The 19,213-nt window shown below is 37.8% G+C and overlaps 1 protein-coding gene across 6 annotated transcripts in view; it reads right to left on the reverse strand.

The window, feature by feature from the left end:
* Window positions 1–19,213, reverse strand: part of kalrna (kalirin RhoGEF kinase a) — a 753,406-nt gene that overhangs the window by 437,410 nt on the left and 296,783 nt on the right. For all 6 annotated transcript variants that reach the window (XR_011961692.1, XR_011961693.1, XM_072579334.1 and 3 more), the window contains 4 exons: window positions 19,026–19,100; window positions 16,295–16,409; window positions 7,523–7,715; window positions 3,498–4,010 (listed from right to left, as the gene is read on the reverse strand). Coding sequence is in view for 4 of the 6 variants with exons in the window: in XM_072579334.1 (XP_072435435.1) it covers window positions 3,498–4,010; window positions 7,523–7,715; window positions 16,295–16,409; window positions 19,026–19,100 (896 nt within the window). In the remaining 2 variants the exon portion in view is untranslated. The remainder of the gene's footprint in view (window positions 1–3,497; window positions 4,011–7,522; window positions 7,716–16,294; window positions 16,410–19,025; window positions 19,101–19,213) is intronic.

Below are 19,213 nucleotides of genomic sequence, written 5' to 3' on the forward strand. Positions count from 1 at the left end.
ATCCCAAGTTTTTAAAACAGACCCTAGAGTCTAGGGAACGGCAAAGGAGTGTGTAAGGGACCCAGTTTTGCAGGGCAGGCAATACAAAATGAAGGACTGGGTCAGTGCCATCTTTGGGCAGGTGCACCTGATACACACTTGGCATCCCTCAAAGAATGAGGCTTCACCCCAAAGAGGTGAACCTGCTTCCGTCTTGCTATTTTTCATGTAGAACAGAAGGAACAGTCTGAACACTGCTGCTTGACTGGCCATGCCAACATAATTTGGTACGGGCAGCATATTATTCAGGTCAATAGGGTAGTCAAATACCTAATTGACCTTTAGTTACTTATTTACATATGGTGGGCAAGCTGCAGATTTTGATAGCTGCCCACTTTGCGAATTATGACGCTGAGCTCAGGAACAGGTAAGAAGTTAGTGGGTGTGCTAGCTGACCTACTTTACATGCTCCTTCACCAACAACAATCCAGTAAAGGCATACAAAATCCAGCTCCTTGTCTTAAGATGCTCCAAAAGAATTGAGCTTATTTCCTGATCTAAACTGTATGGATAAGGTGCCGGCTGAGTGGACCTTAACCCAAGCAATGAAATGTATCTTTTTTTAAAATGTCTCATATAATCATGATTTGCGAATGTCTCTGGCTGAGCCTTCCATCATCTTAAATTTATAATCAAGAAAGTGAATCTCTTGTATCATCAGTAAAACCATGGGAATTTAGGGCTTAAGATTTTAGCAAGGTGGAATAAATTGATTATTTTTGTTTTAGTTTTGAATTCTGACAACATTATAATGTCAAAGAGAAATAATTAAAACGTCTTTATTGTTGAGGACCATGAAAATTATTTGTGGATTACAACTACCAATGTTTAATTGTCATGTGAGAAATTCAGGGGAAAATTAATGGAAATAATGTTCAATGCCATTTGAACTTAATGTCTATTCAGTGGTATCAATTTGTCAATTTTCTCCAGGGGTCTTGTGGCACAGTGGTAGTGTCCCTAACTCTGAGCCAACAGACTTGCGTTCAACTCCCACCTGCTCCAGAGGCATAGAATAATATCACTGAACAGGTTGATTAGAAAACCTACACTCAATAAATCTTAGGGTTCCTGTGGTACAGTAGCAGTGCCCCCAACTCTGAGCCAGGAGGCCCAGATTTAAGTCAGACTTGCCCCAGAGGTATGACATAACATATCTGGAAAATTTGATGATTATTATCGACTCTATAAATCTTCAGGTTCTTGTGATGCAGTGGTAGCGTCTCAACCTCTCAATCAGGAGGCCCATGTTCAAGTCTTGTAATAACATCTTTGTACAGGTTGTTTAAAAGAACAAACTACTCAATAAGTCTTGAGGGTCTTGTGGTGCAGTGATAGCACCCTATCTCTAGTCCAGAAGGCCACCCTAGAGGTTTGTCTTAAGATGTCTGAGAAAGTTAATTAAAAATAACCACTGAATAAATCTTAAGTACATTTACTAAGCCCTACTTAGAAACACTCACACTTTACAGCATAACTACAGCTGGGTATTGGTTAGGTTTCAGCATTAATAATCGATAAATCTGAATTCATTATTCTGAAAATTTGCATTCAGTTAAAAATACTGGAAATATGATGCTGGTTTATAAAAAGTAAAAGTGAAAACAACCATGAAATTATTGCATTGTCATAGAAGTTAAATGGTTTATTAATGTTCTCTGGGAAGGAAAGCTGATGTCCATTTAAGCATCCAACAAGATAGTTATTTAACTTCATCAGCACCACTATAATGACACTCAAGAAGCTAATTCACCAACACCACATTCTCAGGACAACTAAAATTGGCATAAATATGCCAGAAACATTCATGTGTCAAGCACTTTTATTTCACTTTTATTTTTTGTGGGTGGCACGGTGGCACAATGGTTAGCACTGCTGCCTCACAGCGCCAGAGATCCGGGTTCAATTCCCGCCTCAGGCGGGAGGAGTTTGCACATTCTCCCCGTGTCTGCGTGGGTTTCCTCCGGGTGCTCCGGTTTCCTCCCACAGTCCAAAGATGTGCGGGTCAGGTGAAATGGCCATGCTAAAGTCCGTAGTGTTAGGTAAGGGGTAAATGTAGGGTTATGGGCGGGTTGCGCTTCGGCGGGTCAGTGTGGACTTGTTGGGCTGCACTGTAAAGTAATCTAATCTAAAAAAGAAGCCTTTTCAATTTTTTTAACCAAGCAACAAAAAGGGACATAAGATCATTTAGAATTTGTACCGAAATCTATTTGCTCTGACCTACTCCTCAAGATCTGTGGACCATGTCTTAAATACTGCCCTCAGTCCCCAATAGCCTTCTCTAGAGTATAAGCCAACAGTTTGCAGGAGAAAAGTATTCTGGGATCATCACTGACAATGGGCAGTGATTTTGTTTTAAATATAGAATTGTTTGTTACAGAAGCTTGCAAGCCCAGAACAAACTGGTTGTGTATTGAGGAAAAGTCACTCAGTCTATAAACAGAGGTTCTGAAAGGTATGTGCATCTAGTCTAGGGATGTTCTAGAATTGACAGCAATCTTACAAGCATAGCTTTACAGAAAGCTGAGCCTAGCAACATCCATCACCTGTAGCACCGGTCCTGATGTCTTCAACAGCTTTGCATTTGGAGGGATGTGAATGAAACAGCTGGGCTCATGGTTTAGAGTGAATAATAATTTTGATTTAGTAATGTACTGATGTGTCCTGGGAGAAAACAAGACACATTGAACCTCACGATATTCACAGGGAAAATATCTTCCTTAAAGAAAACCAGTGGCTGACAGCGAACAAAGCACCTCCACTGACACAGGGCCTCAAGTCATGTCACCCGTACTGGAAACAACATCACATCATACAACTGATGACTGACCCACCTCTTAATGGCACACCTCCTGGTTGACCACAAAGAGGAAGCTGACTTTAGTGATGAAGTCTCAAGAGCCAATCTTCCATGGAAAATATGGACAACCCTCAACCACTTGAAGACAGACCAAAGAGAATTTGGCCACTTGCTCCACAGGTGGAACTTGAGGAAAAGCTCAAATTGTGATAATTCATGTCAGACCATCCTGCATATACTGAATGATTGATAGATTGATCCCTTATAGCATCTTAACCATTCACACTGAATCAGTTGAAGCTGTTGGATGGACTGTTAACCTCAACATCTAACTACTCTCCAGCCATGTGAAACAAATATATACCACAACTCTATAAGTTTTTAAACAATAATTGTTCTGATATTCAATTACCAAATGAAAATGGATGAAAATTTCAAACAATATTGAATAAAGTCACAAGAAAACTTGATCACATTTCAATTTTTGTTGAAACTCAATGTAAAGCAGTTTATTCAGTTTAGAAATTGCATGTGATTCCTTGAAAGTGAATTCTGTTTGATATTATATAAGAGAAAAGAGATGGATGAGAATCAAGTAAATTCATATTAAACTTCTAACAAGCACATTAAGTTAACTACTACATGGATGAAATTTTACCTTTTCTGCATCTTGCTCAAATAGCCGAAGTTGGAAGCATTGATCTAGCTTCAGTTTCCGAACATGCCACATTTGATGCAAATGCTGTCTAGTTGAGTGTAGTTTATCCAGTAGACTGGTGATCTTTGGCACAACGCTTTGAAAATCTGCACTGCCAGATATGCAGTTTTTTCCAGAAAAACCATCACTGCACCTTATACACTGCAGCAATCTTTGTCCCTCATGGTCCAGTTCCTCCACCGGGGCTTTGATAACCTTTTTCTTCAATTGTGTATGTTCATCAATTAATTTTCTAGAACCTTCAACATCCAGGGGAAACTCTTTCCTTGCCAACATCTCCTGCAGGTCTTCTAGTCTGGACAACAAATGCACAGCACTGCTTATGAATTCTTCCAATGCCAGTCGAAGGTCAATCCATTCATCATGATTATACTCCAGTGTACCATCAAATTCTTCAGTCAATTGGGAAGGATCCACCAACTTAGAAAGTCCTTCTACAGATACCATACTTGTCTGAAAAAGATATCCCACTGTTTTAGAATCAGCATTTCAGCATTAATACTGGAAAATCTTAAATTTACAGGAGCAAGAACAGTTTATCCACTCTCCATACCCCTCAACCCCCACACCCCAAGATTTCTGACACAGATCCAGCAGGTATAGAATATTAGACTTTAACTCACTTATTTACATTATCATTACTTTTTTAAAAATTTGCTTAGCTGGATTTTTATTTTTATTTTTGAACTGTCAGCCTTAATTGTGAGGTTGTATTCTCAACTGAAGGTCAAATGTTCAAACTCCACTATGGAAACTTTAGCACACAGTCAAGGCTGACACTCTCGTACAATGAGAAAGTGCTGCACTGTCAAGGGTGCTTAACTGTCACAAAGGTACTATGCTCCTTCTGCCCTTGTGCGAGTAAAAGTTCCCATGACACAATTCAAAGATGAAGGGAATTCCCCGGTGACCTAGCTAATCTCTTAAGCAAGACAGAAAAAGCAGACTGCCTGCTCATTTATCTTACTATGGTTTGTGTGATCCATTCTAAACAGTAATTTAATGAAAGATGGAAAGGAAGCCAATCTTTAGACACTTTCATATTTATTTACAGATTTATACATTGTAAACATAATTTAATTACCCTGCAATCTCATTTTAAATTGTGTCTATTTAATAGGCCACATGACCGTTAAGGAAATACAGTAAAGTCCTGACTGCATAGACGAGATCCACTGGCTTTATAAAAATAACTGACTATCGTACCTGATATCAAGTTTTATTTGTTTTTTCCACACAAAGCTTATTCAGTAATACAGATGACTCACTGGAGAATATATTGGGATTAATACAATGGTTTGCCCTAGTTATTTTACATGGATCTATAATTGTCTTTACTGATTTCAATATATTGTCAATACCAAACCTAAAGCAGGTAATACTTTCTTAATCTATCTAAAAAGTCAAGGTAACATTTCAACAAATTTGTTCCAATGTATTATCAAAGTACAAACACTATCTAGCAGTGTAGAGTTAAAGGAGACCATGACTAATACATTCAACATAGGACTAAAACCCTTTTGAGCAGTATACTTTGTTGGTAAATGTAATTATTTCCATCCTCTTCTTTAGAATTCTCTGCATCATGTGTCATTTTGAGGTTGCTGTTTTTCAGTTTTATGTGGTTCATTACAAACAATAATACTTCAAATCATGGAATAAGTACCTAATAACATTTGCTTTGGCAATCTTGAGATTAATTTGCCCATTAATACTGTTTCAATGTTCCAATTCTATCTTCTGCAGTAACAGCTGATCTTCTATCTTTTATTGATACGTGCGACAAGGAACTGGACCATTTCAAAATCTGTCAATCAAGGTGCAGGAGTGGGTCAGGATTAGGCTCCTAATTAATAATATGTTTGTATCCTAAGCGTAGTCTCACTAACGCTCTGCAGTTCCTATCTTGTGTGGTATCCAAATACACCATGTATACTGCTTCCCCTTTTTCCACCAAATTTTTTACATCCTCAAAGAACTGTAATAAATTTGTCAAACATGATTTTCATTTTAGAACGATAGTTGACTCTGCCTCATTGTATTATGATTTGGAGATGCCGGTGTTGGACTGGGGTGTATAAGGTTAAAAATTGCACAACACCAAGTTATAGTCCAACAGGTTTAATTGGAAGCACTAGCTTTCGGAGCACTGCTCCTTCATCAGGTGGTTGTGGAGTGCAACCGAAAGCTAGTGCTTCCAATTAAACCTGTTGGACTATAACTTGGTGTTGTGTAATTTTTATCATTGCATTATGGTATTCTAAATGTCCTGCTAATACATTTTTAATAATGGATTTGAGCATTTTTTTCAGATGCCTGGTTAACTGAACTATAGTGTCCTGCTTTCTGTCTCCACATTTTTTTTAAACAGGGTGGCACATTTATAATTTTCCAATTTTCTGGAAACAAGGGAGTACTGGAAGAATACAACCAATGCATCCATTATTTTTGCATTGCTTCTTTTAAGGTGCTTGGATGCAGGTGATTAGATCCAGGGGACTTGTCAGCCTTAAATTCCACTAACATTTGTAATACTTTTTCTCTCACGATGGTGTTTGTTTTAAGTTCTATTTGTTCCAGTAAGGCTGATAGAAATAATTTCTCCAGAAATTCTTTCAAGGCACAATATACCAGAGTCAACAGGAGCTCCCTTTCCAAGAACCATTTTCCAGTTAGAAACATGTTCATCCAAACAGGCACAATCCAGTAATTTGAAACTGAATTTCAGCAATCATCTGTACAATCCAGTAATATCTGTGATGTAGTACATAGTCTTTTCCAATCTATCACTTTCTGATCATGTCTCAGATCTATTTAACAGATCATCTTTCTTGTAAATTTCACAGAAGGACACCAATAGAATTTGCAAACTTTCATTTCAATTCAAGTGATGCAAATCCAGCTTACAAAATACTTCTGATTTCACTTCTTGTAAGAAATGTCAACACCAAGATTATACCTTATTTCCTTTATGGTAGGTGCATAACCCATGTCCACATAGCCATTCATTTGTTCTACTTTTCATACAGTTCAGACTCTGAGAATACCAAATGGTGTCCCTATTCTAACACTTATACGACTTCCTTCATTTTCCACAATTCATACGAGAAATTGTAGTTGTTTTTTGTCTAAATACTTATTCTTAACCAAACATCCCTTTTGGCAGCTGTTCTCTGCTACACCGTTCTGTTCCAGAAAGCAAGGTGGTGAAGGATAGGCCTAGAGCCAAACTTTAGGGATTTTATATTTTACAAAATTGTATGTTATAAGCATACAATTTTGAACAAGTGGCCACAATTTTAACTGTGACTTTTCCTGTGGGCTCAAGTGAAACTCTGGTTACAAATTAAAAACAATGGTTATATAATTAATAGTGATTATTTGATATGTATATCAGCCACTACATTTCCCTAAATTACAGCAGCAGACACAGCTTTAACTCTAACTCCGCCATATTTTGTGCAGGTAAGTGGTGACATGAACAAACATCTCTTGCAGCTCTGGAAATGAAACCTGACCTATTTCATTGTTTAGTCCGCATTTATTCCACCAGATCACTTGTTGCTCGGATCAAACAGGAATTAAGTTCGGGCCACTACTATATGTCATTTTTTTCAATCTGCTGTTTTCATTTGGAAGGGCAATAAGGGAAGCTTCTTCGACAATCTCAATGAAACTGACAATGTGTCTCAGTGTTCAAGATTCTCAGACTTGAGGGAAGAGTTCTTATTTTAGACAGTGCAATAGGTGCCTGCCTCTACCTTTATCAATTAACACATGCCTGCTATTTTGAAGTCTTTACTTGCCTGCATCTGGCCTCTATTGTTTAATTCCTCCCTTGCTTTAAAAACAATATTTTTTGCATTGCCATATTTATTGCAAAAATAAACAGTTAATAAAAACATCAATAATCAACAGTTTATCCTTCATTTGTTTGAGCATATAATTTTAAGTATAATGCTTACCTCAAATATAAATTTTGAACTCCCAAAGTTGGTTTTTTGCTTCTGCCAGAAGTTGTCTGGTTTAATAATCAGTGCAACATGGATATCAGCAGGGAAAGATTCCTGGAGAGTTTTAAGTAGAGGCTTGATCAAATCCCACTTGGAACCTCTCATATCGATGATAACAGTAAATCCTCTTTTACTCACATCTTCACTGTTAAAATGCAAAGAGGATTTTACTGGAATGATCCATATATATGACATTATTCAGCAAAGAGTCTATTCAGTCCAATGATTCCTTCTAAATGGAAGTATTGTATATTATTGCATATGATATAACATAATGCTATCAAAAAGTATATATTTTATATCTACATAGATGTGTGCATATGCATATGAATATTTAAATACATAATGTATAAAAGTAAAAATAAAGTCACAAAACCATAGGCTGCTGTCTCATTTGAGTAAGATGACTGATGATGGCTTAATTTGAGGGTCACCACGCCTCAGATGAAGGGAGAGGTTGAGTAACTGGAACCTTTTGGTAACCTCAGCCAATGTGGTAGTTGAATCCATGCTGTTAACTTCACTCTGCATCACAAACCAACCATTCAACTAACTGAGCTAACCAACCCTCAATAGACAATAAATAGAATGGTAAATCTGTCATTACATTGATCCAAATGAGGTGGCATACTCAGAATATGTGGGGCTCAAGTACTGCATGTCCAATGATCAGATTAGGAAATAATTAAGGATGATGGAAACCATTTGGCATATGTTGGTTCGCCCCTTTCACAATAATCCTAACATCCATTCTTTTTTCAAACACTCAATTGAGTCTTGAACTTTTCCTGCATTTTTTGCTTCAATATCTTATTTGCAGGTGAAATTCAAGGTTTTACACTCTGTATGAGAGAAAACACTTTCTGGCACCTATCTACTTTTCCTCTTACTAATTTGAGAAACCCTATTTCATAGCTCCTAAGTTTAAAGTTACCTTGATAGTGGTCACATTCTTATTACCAATTCCCATTTTGGTGTCTCTCCAAATTCCTCTGGCACCTTCTCCTTCTTCAAGGAGCTCATCTTATTTCACTTAAATATCCTCATTGTTTACCACCTTCTCACCTTCACTCATTTTATTTGTTTCTCTACACTTTATACCCAGCAGCTCGTTACACTTGCTGACCCAGAAACACTACCATCTCAACCTTACTTGTCATGGCTGGACCACAACAAGTGTTCCTGATGAAGGGCTTTTGCCCAAAATGTCAATATTCCTGCTCCTCGGATGCTGTCTGACAGCATCCGAGGAGCAGGAATCTAATCTAGACTCTAATCTCCAGCATCTGCAGTACCCACTTCCTCCATAACAAGTGTTTCTGGACATTACTCTCTGTTCTGAAACCATTCATTATTCCAGCATCATCTTGAAGTCCAAAACCAAATGGCATCATGAACACTCTCTCTCGTGCCCGCTTCCCGCTTCCTGATTGAGACCAAATGTATGAAGCTCATGCATTTCTTTTCATTAGCCAACTAAGGGTTTTTCTTGCAACTTTCTCCCAGCAATTATCCTTGACACCAGCTTTATTATGTGCACATCTGATTTCTTGGCTCAGGTTCTGACTTGAACCTCTCTTACATATTATCAATATACATGACTTTCTGAGGATTGAAATTACAGAGGACATGGCACCATAACATGCAAGACAATATTGGGAGCATATTGAAGGAGCCTCCAGACCTATTTAGATATCTGAGCATTCCCTTCAACATACTAGAGCTGTGCTCAATGTTAAGGATCTTGCATCGTTAAGTTTCACCGGTGGTTCTCTGCAATAGTTTTGAAAACTAGAAGAGATGTGGATATGCCTTGTTTCCAAAACAAACTACTTTACTCCTTGATTCTGAAACACAATAAAGACACAAGACTGCCAAAGGATAAATGAATCATGGCAGTTCCCTACATTGTTGGTATTAAAATGCAATTACACACTAATTGGATGTTAACAGAGTGAAGACCTTTTCACTTGACAAAATCATTTACTTTACAGTAGTGACTGATAGGCACTTGAATGCAACTCTAAGCAGTCTTCCAGATACTGTTATTTGACCAAAATTAATGGCCTATTTGTTCAATTGTCTTTTTTAGTGTCAAGTGTAATGAACCTACTTTCTCAGGCAAACAAGTCATTAATGATGTGTCTTTATTGAAGCAAACTGACTGACCTGCCACAGCTCACACATTTCTCTTGGAATTAGCTAATGACAAACTCTGTGCAGTAATGACCACCTCCTGTTTCTTCACAAAGTCTGAAATGCTCTCTGTAAGATAATGCAATGTTCTTCCAGGGTTTCTGGGGTAAACTATTACCTCATTACACAAAAGCTCAAGGAAGATTTTGGATCTTTTGGGTTTCTACTCTCTTGTAATTAGAGGAACAGGAGGTTTAGGATGTCTTGTGATGCTTAGATATAAGCCTAATTTCTGAGCTTCTCTACTGGTGCCCTCTCTCATTCATCGTCCAACATCATTAGCAGAGGAATTCTCCCTGGGGAAACAAGACTGCAAACTTGTCAGACATTTTACGGAAATTTTCCACACAAAAAAAGTCTTTAATCCAAAACAAAACATAATGGCATAAGAAAACATTAATTCACTCTCAATACTCTTGCTACAAGTTCCTCAGTGGCTGTTTTGATTTGTCATCTTCGATAGTGGTGCATGTTAGATGGATTCAGGAAAGGTGATGTCACCCTGACCCAAATCCATCCTTAGACATATCTCATACCCTCCCTCAGTTCTGATGGAATTTAGAACATAGAGTATAAAATTGTGGAATCATTTCTTCTTCCTAAATGCAGGCTTCCTTTTAGTGAGAAGAGCCAGGTATTACCAGCTAGAGAGGTGCCATAGAGCTTGCCATATCCCGAGCTTAGCTGTTCCAGTCTAGCTCTAACATTGGCAACTACCTGCTAATGTGGAAAATCACTCAGGTATTTCCTCTACACACAAAGCAGGACATCCAACTTGGCCAATTTCCGCTCTATCAGTCTACTCTCAATCATCAGCAAAGTGATAAAATGTATCATCGACAGTGCTATCAAGCAAACACCTGCTCAACATTCAAGAATCCTGATATCATCCAGGACAAGTTAGCCTGCTTGAATGAAACCACATCCACAAACATTCATTCCCCACCACCACTGCTCAGGAGCAGCAGTGAGTACCATCTACAAGAAGCACTGTAGAATTTCACCAAAGATATTTGGTCAGCATCTTCCAAACCCATGACCACATCCATCTGTACTAAACTCTGTTTCAAAAAATAGTCTTTTGGAACTAAGGAGCATCCACTTCACTTCTAGTTTCCAAGACAATTATGGAGTTTTAGAGGAAATGAATGTTAAATCAGGATAGGTTGAAAAGGTGGGCTGTTGAGTGACAACCTGGAGAAGTTGTTCTAAAAGGTACAAGACAGTGACACTAAGGATAAAGAAATGAAAAGGGAAGTTAAATGAGTGACTCAATGTTGAATCAGAGAAGCTATTTTTGTTGGTGTCTTTAAGACAGCATGTAATGGCTCTGTCCTCTCCGTCACAGAAGTATCAACTTCCATTCGAGCCTTTAGTCCTGGACGCTGAAATTTCAAAGTTTTTGAAGATCTTAGCAGCAGCTATTAGAGGCACACGCAGATCCAAGGTCCTGTGAAACAGTGACAGCTAGGGATTACTTGCAGATGGCTGCCTTTCACTAGAAAGCAGCACTTGCCAGGCAATAGCCTTACCATTCCTAACTTCACAGAAGTGGCATTAAGGAGCTGATACCCAACTGCCTGCCAGGCACAAGCTCCAGATGTGCAGCCAGTAATCACTCAGTTCAAAGAGTTAGCAGCCATGAAAGGAGCTTCACCACAGTGCCATGAACCCTTAGTACAACAGCAGCAAATCATTTCCTGAAAAGCTTGCTTGAGGCTATGCACTGAATCAAAGGTCAAACACATATATACTGGGAAGTATAGCATCATGACAAGCTTCTTGTCACTAATAATAGGTGTATTAAAGCATAAATCCAGGTAATGATTTTATTTTTGGGTGAGGTAAGGGATAGTAACATAGGGACAGGAGTGGGCCATTCAGCCCATCAAGCCTGTTTTGCCACTCAGTGAGATCATGGCTGATCTGTGGACTTATTTATCTGCCTTTGGCCCAAATCCATTAAAACCTATGCTTGATAAAAATGTGTCTATCTCAGATTTAAATTTAACAACTAACATAGCAATGTTGTTTTTGGAAGAGATTTCTAAATATCTACCAACCTTTGTGTGTAAAAGTGCTTCCAAACATTGCTGCTGAACAGTCTGACCTTACATTTGTAGGGTCCCTATAATAGCCTCTACTATTTGTAGGAGATGCAGTAGTGTTTTACAGATAAGTATCTCAAATTCTGCCTGACTCTTGCTTTTTCCATCCTTCCCTGCTTCTCCATTAAAACTGTAAATGAGGAAGAGTGAAAAGCAAACTACATTGTTGTGACCAAGACTGAAGCCATGAAATGAGCAAGGCTGAAACCACTGAAGATGAGTGTTTGTATATAATCTTCCTTCCTTTCCACTCCACCCTTATCCCATAATCTTTTCTGTTTCCCGAGATGCAAATTGTATAGCATGTACCTATTGACCTTCTCCTCCCCACCATCCTCACCACAACCCAAAGATGTGGAAGGTACGTTTTGGGTAATGGCTTTTTATGTGTAGGAGTTTTTTAGTTATTCTGAAAAAAATACTTTTTTTGTTAACTTTTGCCTATTGTCTTCTGACAATTCAAATATTGTTTAAATAATGTTTCCCTTGTGTGTTGTGGCATTACATTTAAAACAAGGTTTATAATTATTGAGAATACCAATCAATTCTTTGAATTCTACTTAAGTGTGAATTCAAATACTCAATATGTCAACACAAACACACAAGGTATTGCTAAAACATGACTGCATCACCTGATAAATGAGATAGCGAGACCAAAACAAGTGCCCCCGAAAACCAAACAGGAGCCGTAAAAATATGTTTAAAAACATTTCCAAACTGTAAGGGATTGCATCTGAACTTATTATCTGGGATTTCCACCCTATATGCCCTGGAGAAGCCTCAGCAGAACTTGTTCTCAGGCAATCAAATGTCCTTATTCCCATAATTTAAGATGGAGTCTGAATCTCAGATTACCAATAGTCACACTGCAAAAGATCACTTGGATTGGTGTGCAAATCATATTTCCCATTTTGTGAGTGATATAATCTCCGGGGTGATACTTTGGACCTTATCTTAGGTAAAAATGCTTTGACATCAATGCAAAGAACAGTGGGTGTTTATAACTACTGTTCATTCTGATACTGGCAGGTTTTACCTCAACCAAAGTTGAAAGATCAGTCAGCAACTTTCATAACAGATTTCTCCCTGCATTATTGAACATTTTCAAAAGCTGCTTTCAAAGAAAATTAAGCACAATTTAGAACTTCTTTTTCAACAGTGGTGCATTTTTATCATCAGTAATGGGAACTTTTAAAAATAATGTACCTAATATATTCTGCCTTCAATATTCATTGGCATAATAATGATTTTGTTACAACTATTAGTATGCTATGTGTTACGCATATGCAACAGCATCAAGCTACATATAGGTGAAAATGTATTTCTTGATTCAAAGTTCCAACACAAATAAATGGCAGAAATCATACTTTTTTGAAATGAACATCTCATTCAGGGAAAATACCACCACTCAAAGAATGAAGCTCAGCAGGTAGCCCTTTCCCCATGATTATGGCTGAATGCCTTTGGTTATTGTGCTGTTGAAATGTATTGTTCTTATTATTATTACTAGAGAGCATCCCTGCTTCCAAATACAATCCAACATACAATGAAAATCAGATCTGAATATTTTCTTGGATAAATGTCCTATAAATGAGAAAGAACTCGATACAGTTGTGTGGAATGTACAATTGGCAATATTTCAAAAAGATTGTTCAGGATAATGTACCATGGCTGCTGAAAACAGATTAAAGACTCAAATAACAGCAAAATATTGCAGATACTGGAAATCTGAAATAAAGGATATTCCTCCTTGTGATTTTATGCTTGCAAGCTTCAGGTTTATGCTGTTTGAATCAAAGAGTCACTGGAGCCATAAACGTCCTTTAAATAAAGTCCCCATTCTTCCAGTAAACTGTATTATAAAACTCACGTACACAGTAGCTGTTTGTCAGTGACCAGAGTCTCCAACTGCTCCGCAACAACAATACTGAACAGAAACACATATTGCAACTTTCTACTGACAGCTATTCTTTTAATCATCAACATGAAGAAAGTCTGACTTCTTCAATAAATGAGAAATTAAAATGCATAATGGTGTATACTGTGACAATGAAAATCTGTTCTTGTTCTGCAAATGTGTGATTCCAATAAGTTAATTCTAAATAAAACTGGACTGAAATGACACTCAACAATTATACAATTATAGGCCAGTCACAGTACAGAAGGAGGCTATTCAGCCCTGTGTGTCTGTGTAAGCATGATCAACTCAATCTGAGACACACCTCTGCCATTTTCTTCAAATTTTTTTCTCTTCAGTTCACCATCGAATTCCTTATAAAACCATAAATGAATTAACCTCTACCACATTCTCAAGCAGTGTACGCCACATCCTAACTGCTTAGCGTGTAAAAGGATTTTCTTCATGTCAGCAGGGTGGCACAGCAGTGGTTAGCACTGCTGCCTCACAGTGCTAGGATCCAGGTGACGGGCTGTGTGGAGTTTGCACATTCTCCCCGTGTCTGCATGGGTTTCCTCCGGATGCTCCCACAGTCCAAAGATGTGCAGATTAGGTGAATTGGCCATGCTAAATTGTCCACAGTGTTCAGGGATGTGTAGGTTAGGTGCGTTACTCAGGGGAAATGTAGAGCAATAGGGTAGGTGAATGGGTCTGTGTAGGATACTCTTCGGAGGGTCAGTGTGGGTCAAATGGCCTGTTTCCCCACTGCAGGAACTCTATGAATAAAAAAACATTGGTTCCTTTGGTTCACAACCTCTCCACCAACGGGGATAGTTTCACTCCAGTTATATTGTGTGACACTATTACACAGTATATCATATCATAGTCAGGTACCAGTATTTCTGACATCACCTGTAAATCATTGACTTAATGATCTGTAATCTACATGTCAAACTTCAAAAGAAGTAAATGTTACCTTCAGTGTTTCCGGAACAACACAAATGATGATTGATCAGTATAAATCCTGCTGTTCTACTGCTAGACACTACAGGCTTAGTTTTATCTCATACTTTCACATAGTAGGTCACAGGGAAATGAACTGTTGTAGAGTACAACTGTAATTGATGGGAAAATGTTTAATTAATGACTACCAGTTTGAATGGTCAGGATCAAGTTACTTCTGTCAGGGTGATGAATTAGGCATCATCTTTAATCAATAATATTGTCTGCAGTACTTGAAATCCTGAACAAAAAAATACAACCAGATAAGATTTTCCCTGGTTTTATGTCACTCTTGTTTTGCCACTCTCTGCCACACTTTCTCATTTTTTCTTGTACTTGTCTTAATTTAAGCATTTTTCTTGAGTTTGTTATAAAGAATGGTCTCTGTTATGTTGTTCAAGTGACCTTATTAGTTAGTAAAACCAAGCAATGAACATCAGCAGGCTATGAAACCATGGATAACATCACAGCTCGGCTCATTACAACATGAGAAAAATGAATAAAAGTTAGCTACCTCTCCCTTCAAACCTATTCTTCCATTCAATAAGATCATAGCTGATTTGATTTTAGCCTAATTCCACTGTCCGGCCCGGCCCCCTCATTGCCCTTGATTCCACAACTGATCTAAAAAAAATCTTACTGTCGGGAAAACATTCCCTTAGCATGTGTGCTATAAAAGCCCTCAGAATCTTACAACTTTCATTACAATCACCCCTTTGCTGATAAACTTGAATGAGGAAAGAACCAAACTTTGTTCACAGGAAAATCCCATTGATACCAGAAATCAAACAAATGTACCTTCTCTGAACTGACACCTGTAATAAAGAAGTTCTATCTAGATACAGTCTCACTAGCACCCTGTACAGTTGTATCAAAGATTACTGATTTTTATACTCTGTCATTGTTGCAATAAAGACCAGCAGTCCATTTGCTTTCTTAATTGCTTGCTGTGTCTGTATGCTAATGTCTTGTGCTTCATATGCAAGGGCAACCAAATCCCATCAATCAGTATTCTGCAGCCGCCCTCCATTTAAATAAATATGCTGCTTTTGTATTATTCTTACAAAATAACCTCACATTCAATTTTACAAATTTTTTCCACTTTTTTAATATTCTCATTGCAGACTCTTTGAATCCTCCTTCTCATAACCTGCTTTCTTGCCTACCTTTCTACCACCAGCAAATCTGGCCAGAATATATGTGGCTCCCTTCATCAAAGTTAATATAGTTGAGACCCCAACACTGATCTGTGCAGTGGTCAACTATATACAGTTTTCCAACTCGAAAGTGATCCATTTATCTATTTCTGTTAATTAGCCAATTTTCTATTCATGATAATACTACCTCAAAACCATGAGCTTTTATCCTATGTTGCTAGTTTCAGTTAAATATGAAAAATATATATTGAATTCTACCTATATTTAAATAATATTTAACACAAAAAAATTTGTATTTCTAACAACAAAATTCTCATAATAAGTTTGTACCTAAAATGTTTTAAACACAAATTTGGTGCTTTACCTGGGCACACTTGCTAAATATGTGACAAGTTGCCGGAGATCCTCTTGTTTTATTCTATCATGATTACTCCGAGCTGGGAACGTTAAGATTGGGCCACCTCTTTTATCACGTCCTCCTGCAATGAAATTATATGTATTGATGTAAGCCTTTAAATTAATTCAGAATGGATTTACAATTGATGAAGAATTTGTTTAAATTCATTGCATGTTTTCTTGTGTGTACTGGAATTCAGAAACAATGCCTCCCCAGTTTCTCAGCTCTGCAAAGATATCAGGCTGAACAGATTCTGTAAGAGTGCTGAGGCTCCTGCCAGCTGAAACCTAGCCTTCCTAACTGCAAATCCAGGTAAAATACTTCATCCCACATCCTCAGGAATGTCATTCCCTTATGAATTCACTTCTTTGCTAATATGAACAGAAAAGCAGAAATTTTTCTAAAAGACATGAAACTTTGAAATGTTAATGTTCAACACTTCTTGGATGTATTTACACAAGGAACACAAAGTTAGCTTGTTGGTATAGCAAGCAAATGGTGTGTTAGCCATTTTGCCAGTACAAATCTAAGAAAGCCACGCTACAACTGTGCAGGGCTTTGGTGAGACCACAACTTCAAATCTGTGTGAAGATTTGAAGTTATGGTCTACAAATTAAAGAAAGAAATACTAGCATTGGAGGCAGTACAACAAAACTTTAGTAAATTGGCTCCTTATTCTGTGATGAGAGGCTGTTTAACTTGGGTTTATATTTTCTGGAGTTTAGAAGAATGAGAGGTGATCTCATTGAAGCATTCAAGATTCTAAATGGGCTTGACATGGTTGATGCTTTGAGGTTGCTTCCACATACTGGGACTTCTGGAACACAAAAAGCACCGGTCTTGTTTGAAATGAAATGCAACCATGCATAAATGTCCCTCCTCATCTGTTGTAGTCATGTGACCTCTTCCATAAGACACACAAATTGTAAGCAGACATCATTAATAAAAGACTGTGTGTTGAACATACTACTGTGTTGTACACTCAAAACTGTCTCAGGATAAGGGGTTGATCATTTAGGACAGTTACAAGGAGAAACTCATTCACTTAAAGAGTTGTGAATCTTTGGAATTCTGTACCCCAAACTTTTGTGATTGTTCCATCTGTGACCAAACATAAGCTTGAGACAGACAGATTTTTTTTTTGTCTCTCAGTAAATCAAGGGATACAGATGAAAAATAAAAACTTTGGCCATCATTGGATTTGGCAAAATAGGCCCAAAAGGCCACATGATTTACTCCTGCTTCTATTTTGCTATTCCTTATCTGCTTATGATAGCTTAGTTGTGTCAGTTGTCAGGCACATTTTAAGAAAGGCCTTCAGCTAACAAAGCTCACGACCAGTTTGCCCTGCCATCATTGTTCTCCATTGCTGACAATTGCAATTTGTCGCATAATAACGTGCAGGTTTCTTCTATAGTTCCCTTTTAGGGGTTATTCTACTACTGTTTTATGCAGGCACTTCCCCAACTTGCTCTAAAACAGTAACTGATGGCATAATTTTGATCTAAATGACAACTTATGTAGTGTTTAAGACTACTATCCCTCTGGTTGGTGCCCTTTTAAATTTTTAAATACCATCTTAATCCTAGCATTTTACACTGTTACCATGGCAAGAAGTTCTGGGATTGCTGGCGGATGCCACGGCACCATTACCAATTGTCATAAAAATCCTATCTGGTTCTCTGATATCCTTTAGGGACTTTCAGCCCCACAGCAATGGGGTTGTCTCTTAACCACCCTCTGAAATGGCCTAGAGGGCCTGTCAGCCCATGGCAATTAGGAAAGGGCAACATATACCAGCGTTGCAAGTGAAGCCCCCAATCCGATGTAAGAATAAAATCAGACATAGCTAGTGATTTGCAGCTGGTAGTTGATAAAATGAAAGTAAAGTTATAAACGAAAAGTATTGTTCTTTCAATGCATTACTAAAGCAGTCAGTGGAATCTCTTTGAAACTCAGGCACCAGATGAGGGTTTGTTGGAAATTATAAATATTGCCCTTTGTGGGTGTTCTTCTCTCAGGCTCAAACAGCTGGGTCCTCCTTAATAAATTTGAATTTATTATAGATCAATGTTTGGAAAACACAGCAAACTTGGGTGGTATTTTATTATTACTAACACAAAATGGCCATATCAGCAATTCCAAATAGAAATGGATTTTCCTCCCTACTCCTTTGAGGTGAGTTACCTCTCTCTAGAAGGAGTTAATAATGCTGTGATTTTATCAAGAAGGTGTAGCTGGAAACACTGAGGATAATGGGTTTGATTCTGAGCAAAGCCTAATAAGCCCTGTACGGGACAGTACAGTTTTGAATACAATGTTAATGATAAACACCTCTTTATCTTATTTCATTCACGAAAAGTGGAGAAATAATATTAGAAGCAACTGAACTTTTTATTCAATTATGGAAAGCATCATAACTGAGGCTAATGCCGACATTAACTGATGTTTACATTCTTGGCAGAGCTTGCTAGGCAGCAATGTGGCAAGAGAATCCTGGAAGATTTTGCTTCCTCCATAAGCACCGATGCAATTTCTATCACTCTGACTAGCACCCATTGAAATCAGTCCTGTGACATTTCTGGTCTGTACAGCTTAACTAGTCACTGGGAAAGAGCTCAGTTATTAGATCAGCCTATTCTCAATTTCTCTGAAGTCTAAGCTGTATAAACTGTTAAGTTAGTATATCTATACTCACCTGAAACAAAGGCTACCTTTTCCTTCATTATAGGCATCACATCAGATACTTTTAATCCATCATTTCTGAAAGGTCCTGCAAAACAAACATTTGTAATTATCCACTTTGGAAATCTTCAAAATATAGTCACTGAAGATGAATACTACTCCAGGTAAAATTGATTAACAGGAAGAACTAAACCCCTTGTG

The sequence above is a fragment of the Chiloscyllium punctatum genome, chromosome 10 (assembly GCF_047496795.1).
Source record: "Chiloscyllium punctatum isolate Juve2018m chromosome 10, sChiPun1.3, whole genome shotgun sequence".
In the NCBI taxonomy this organism is placed as follows: domain Eukaryota; kingdom Metazoa; phylum Chordata; class Chondrichthyes; order Orectolobiformes; family Hemiscylliidae; genus Chiloscyllium; species Chiloscyllium punctatum.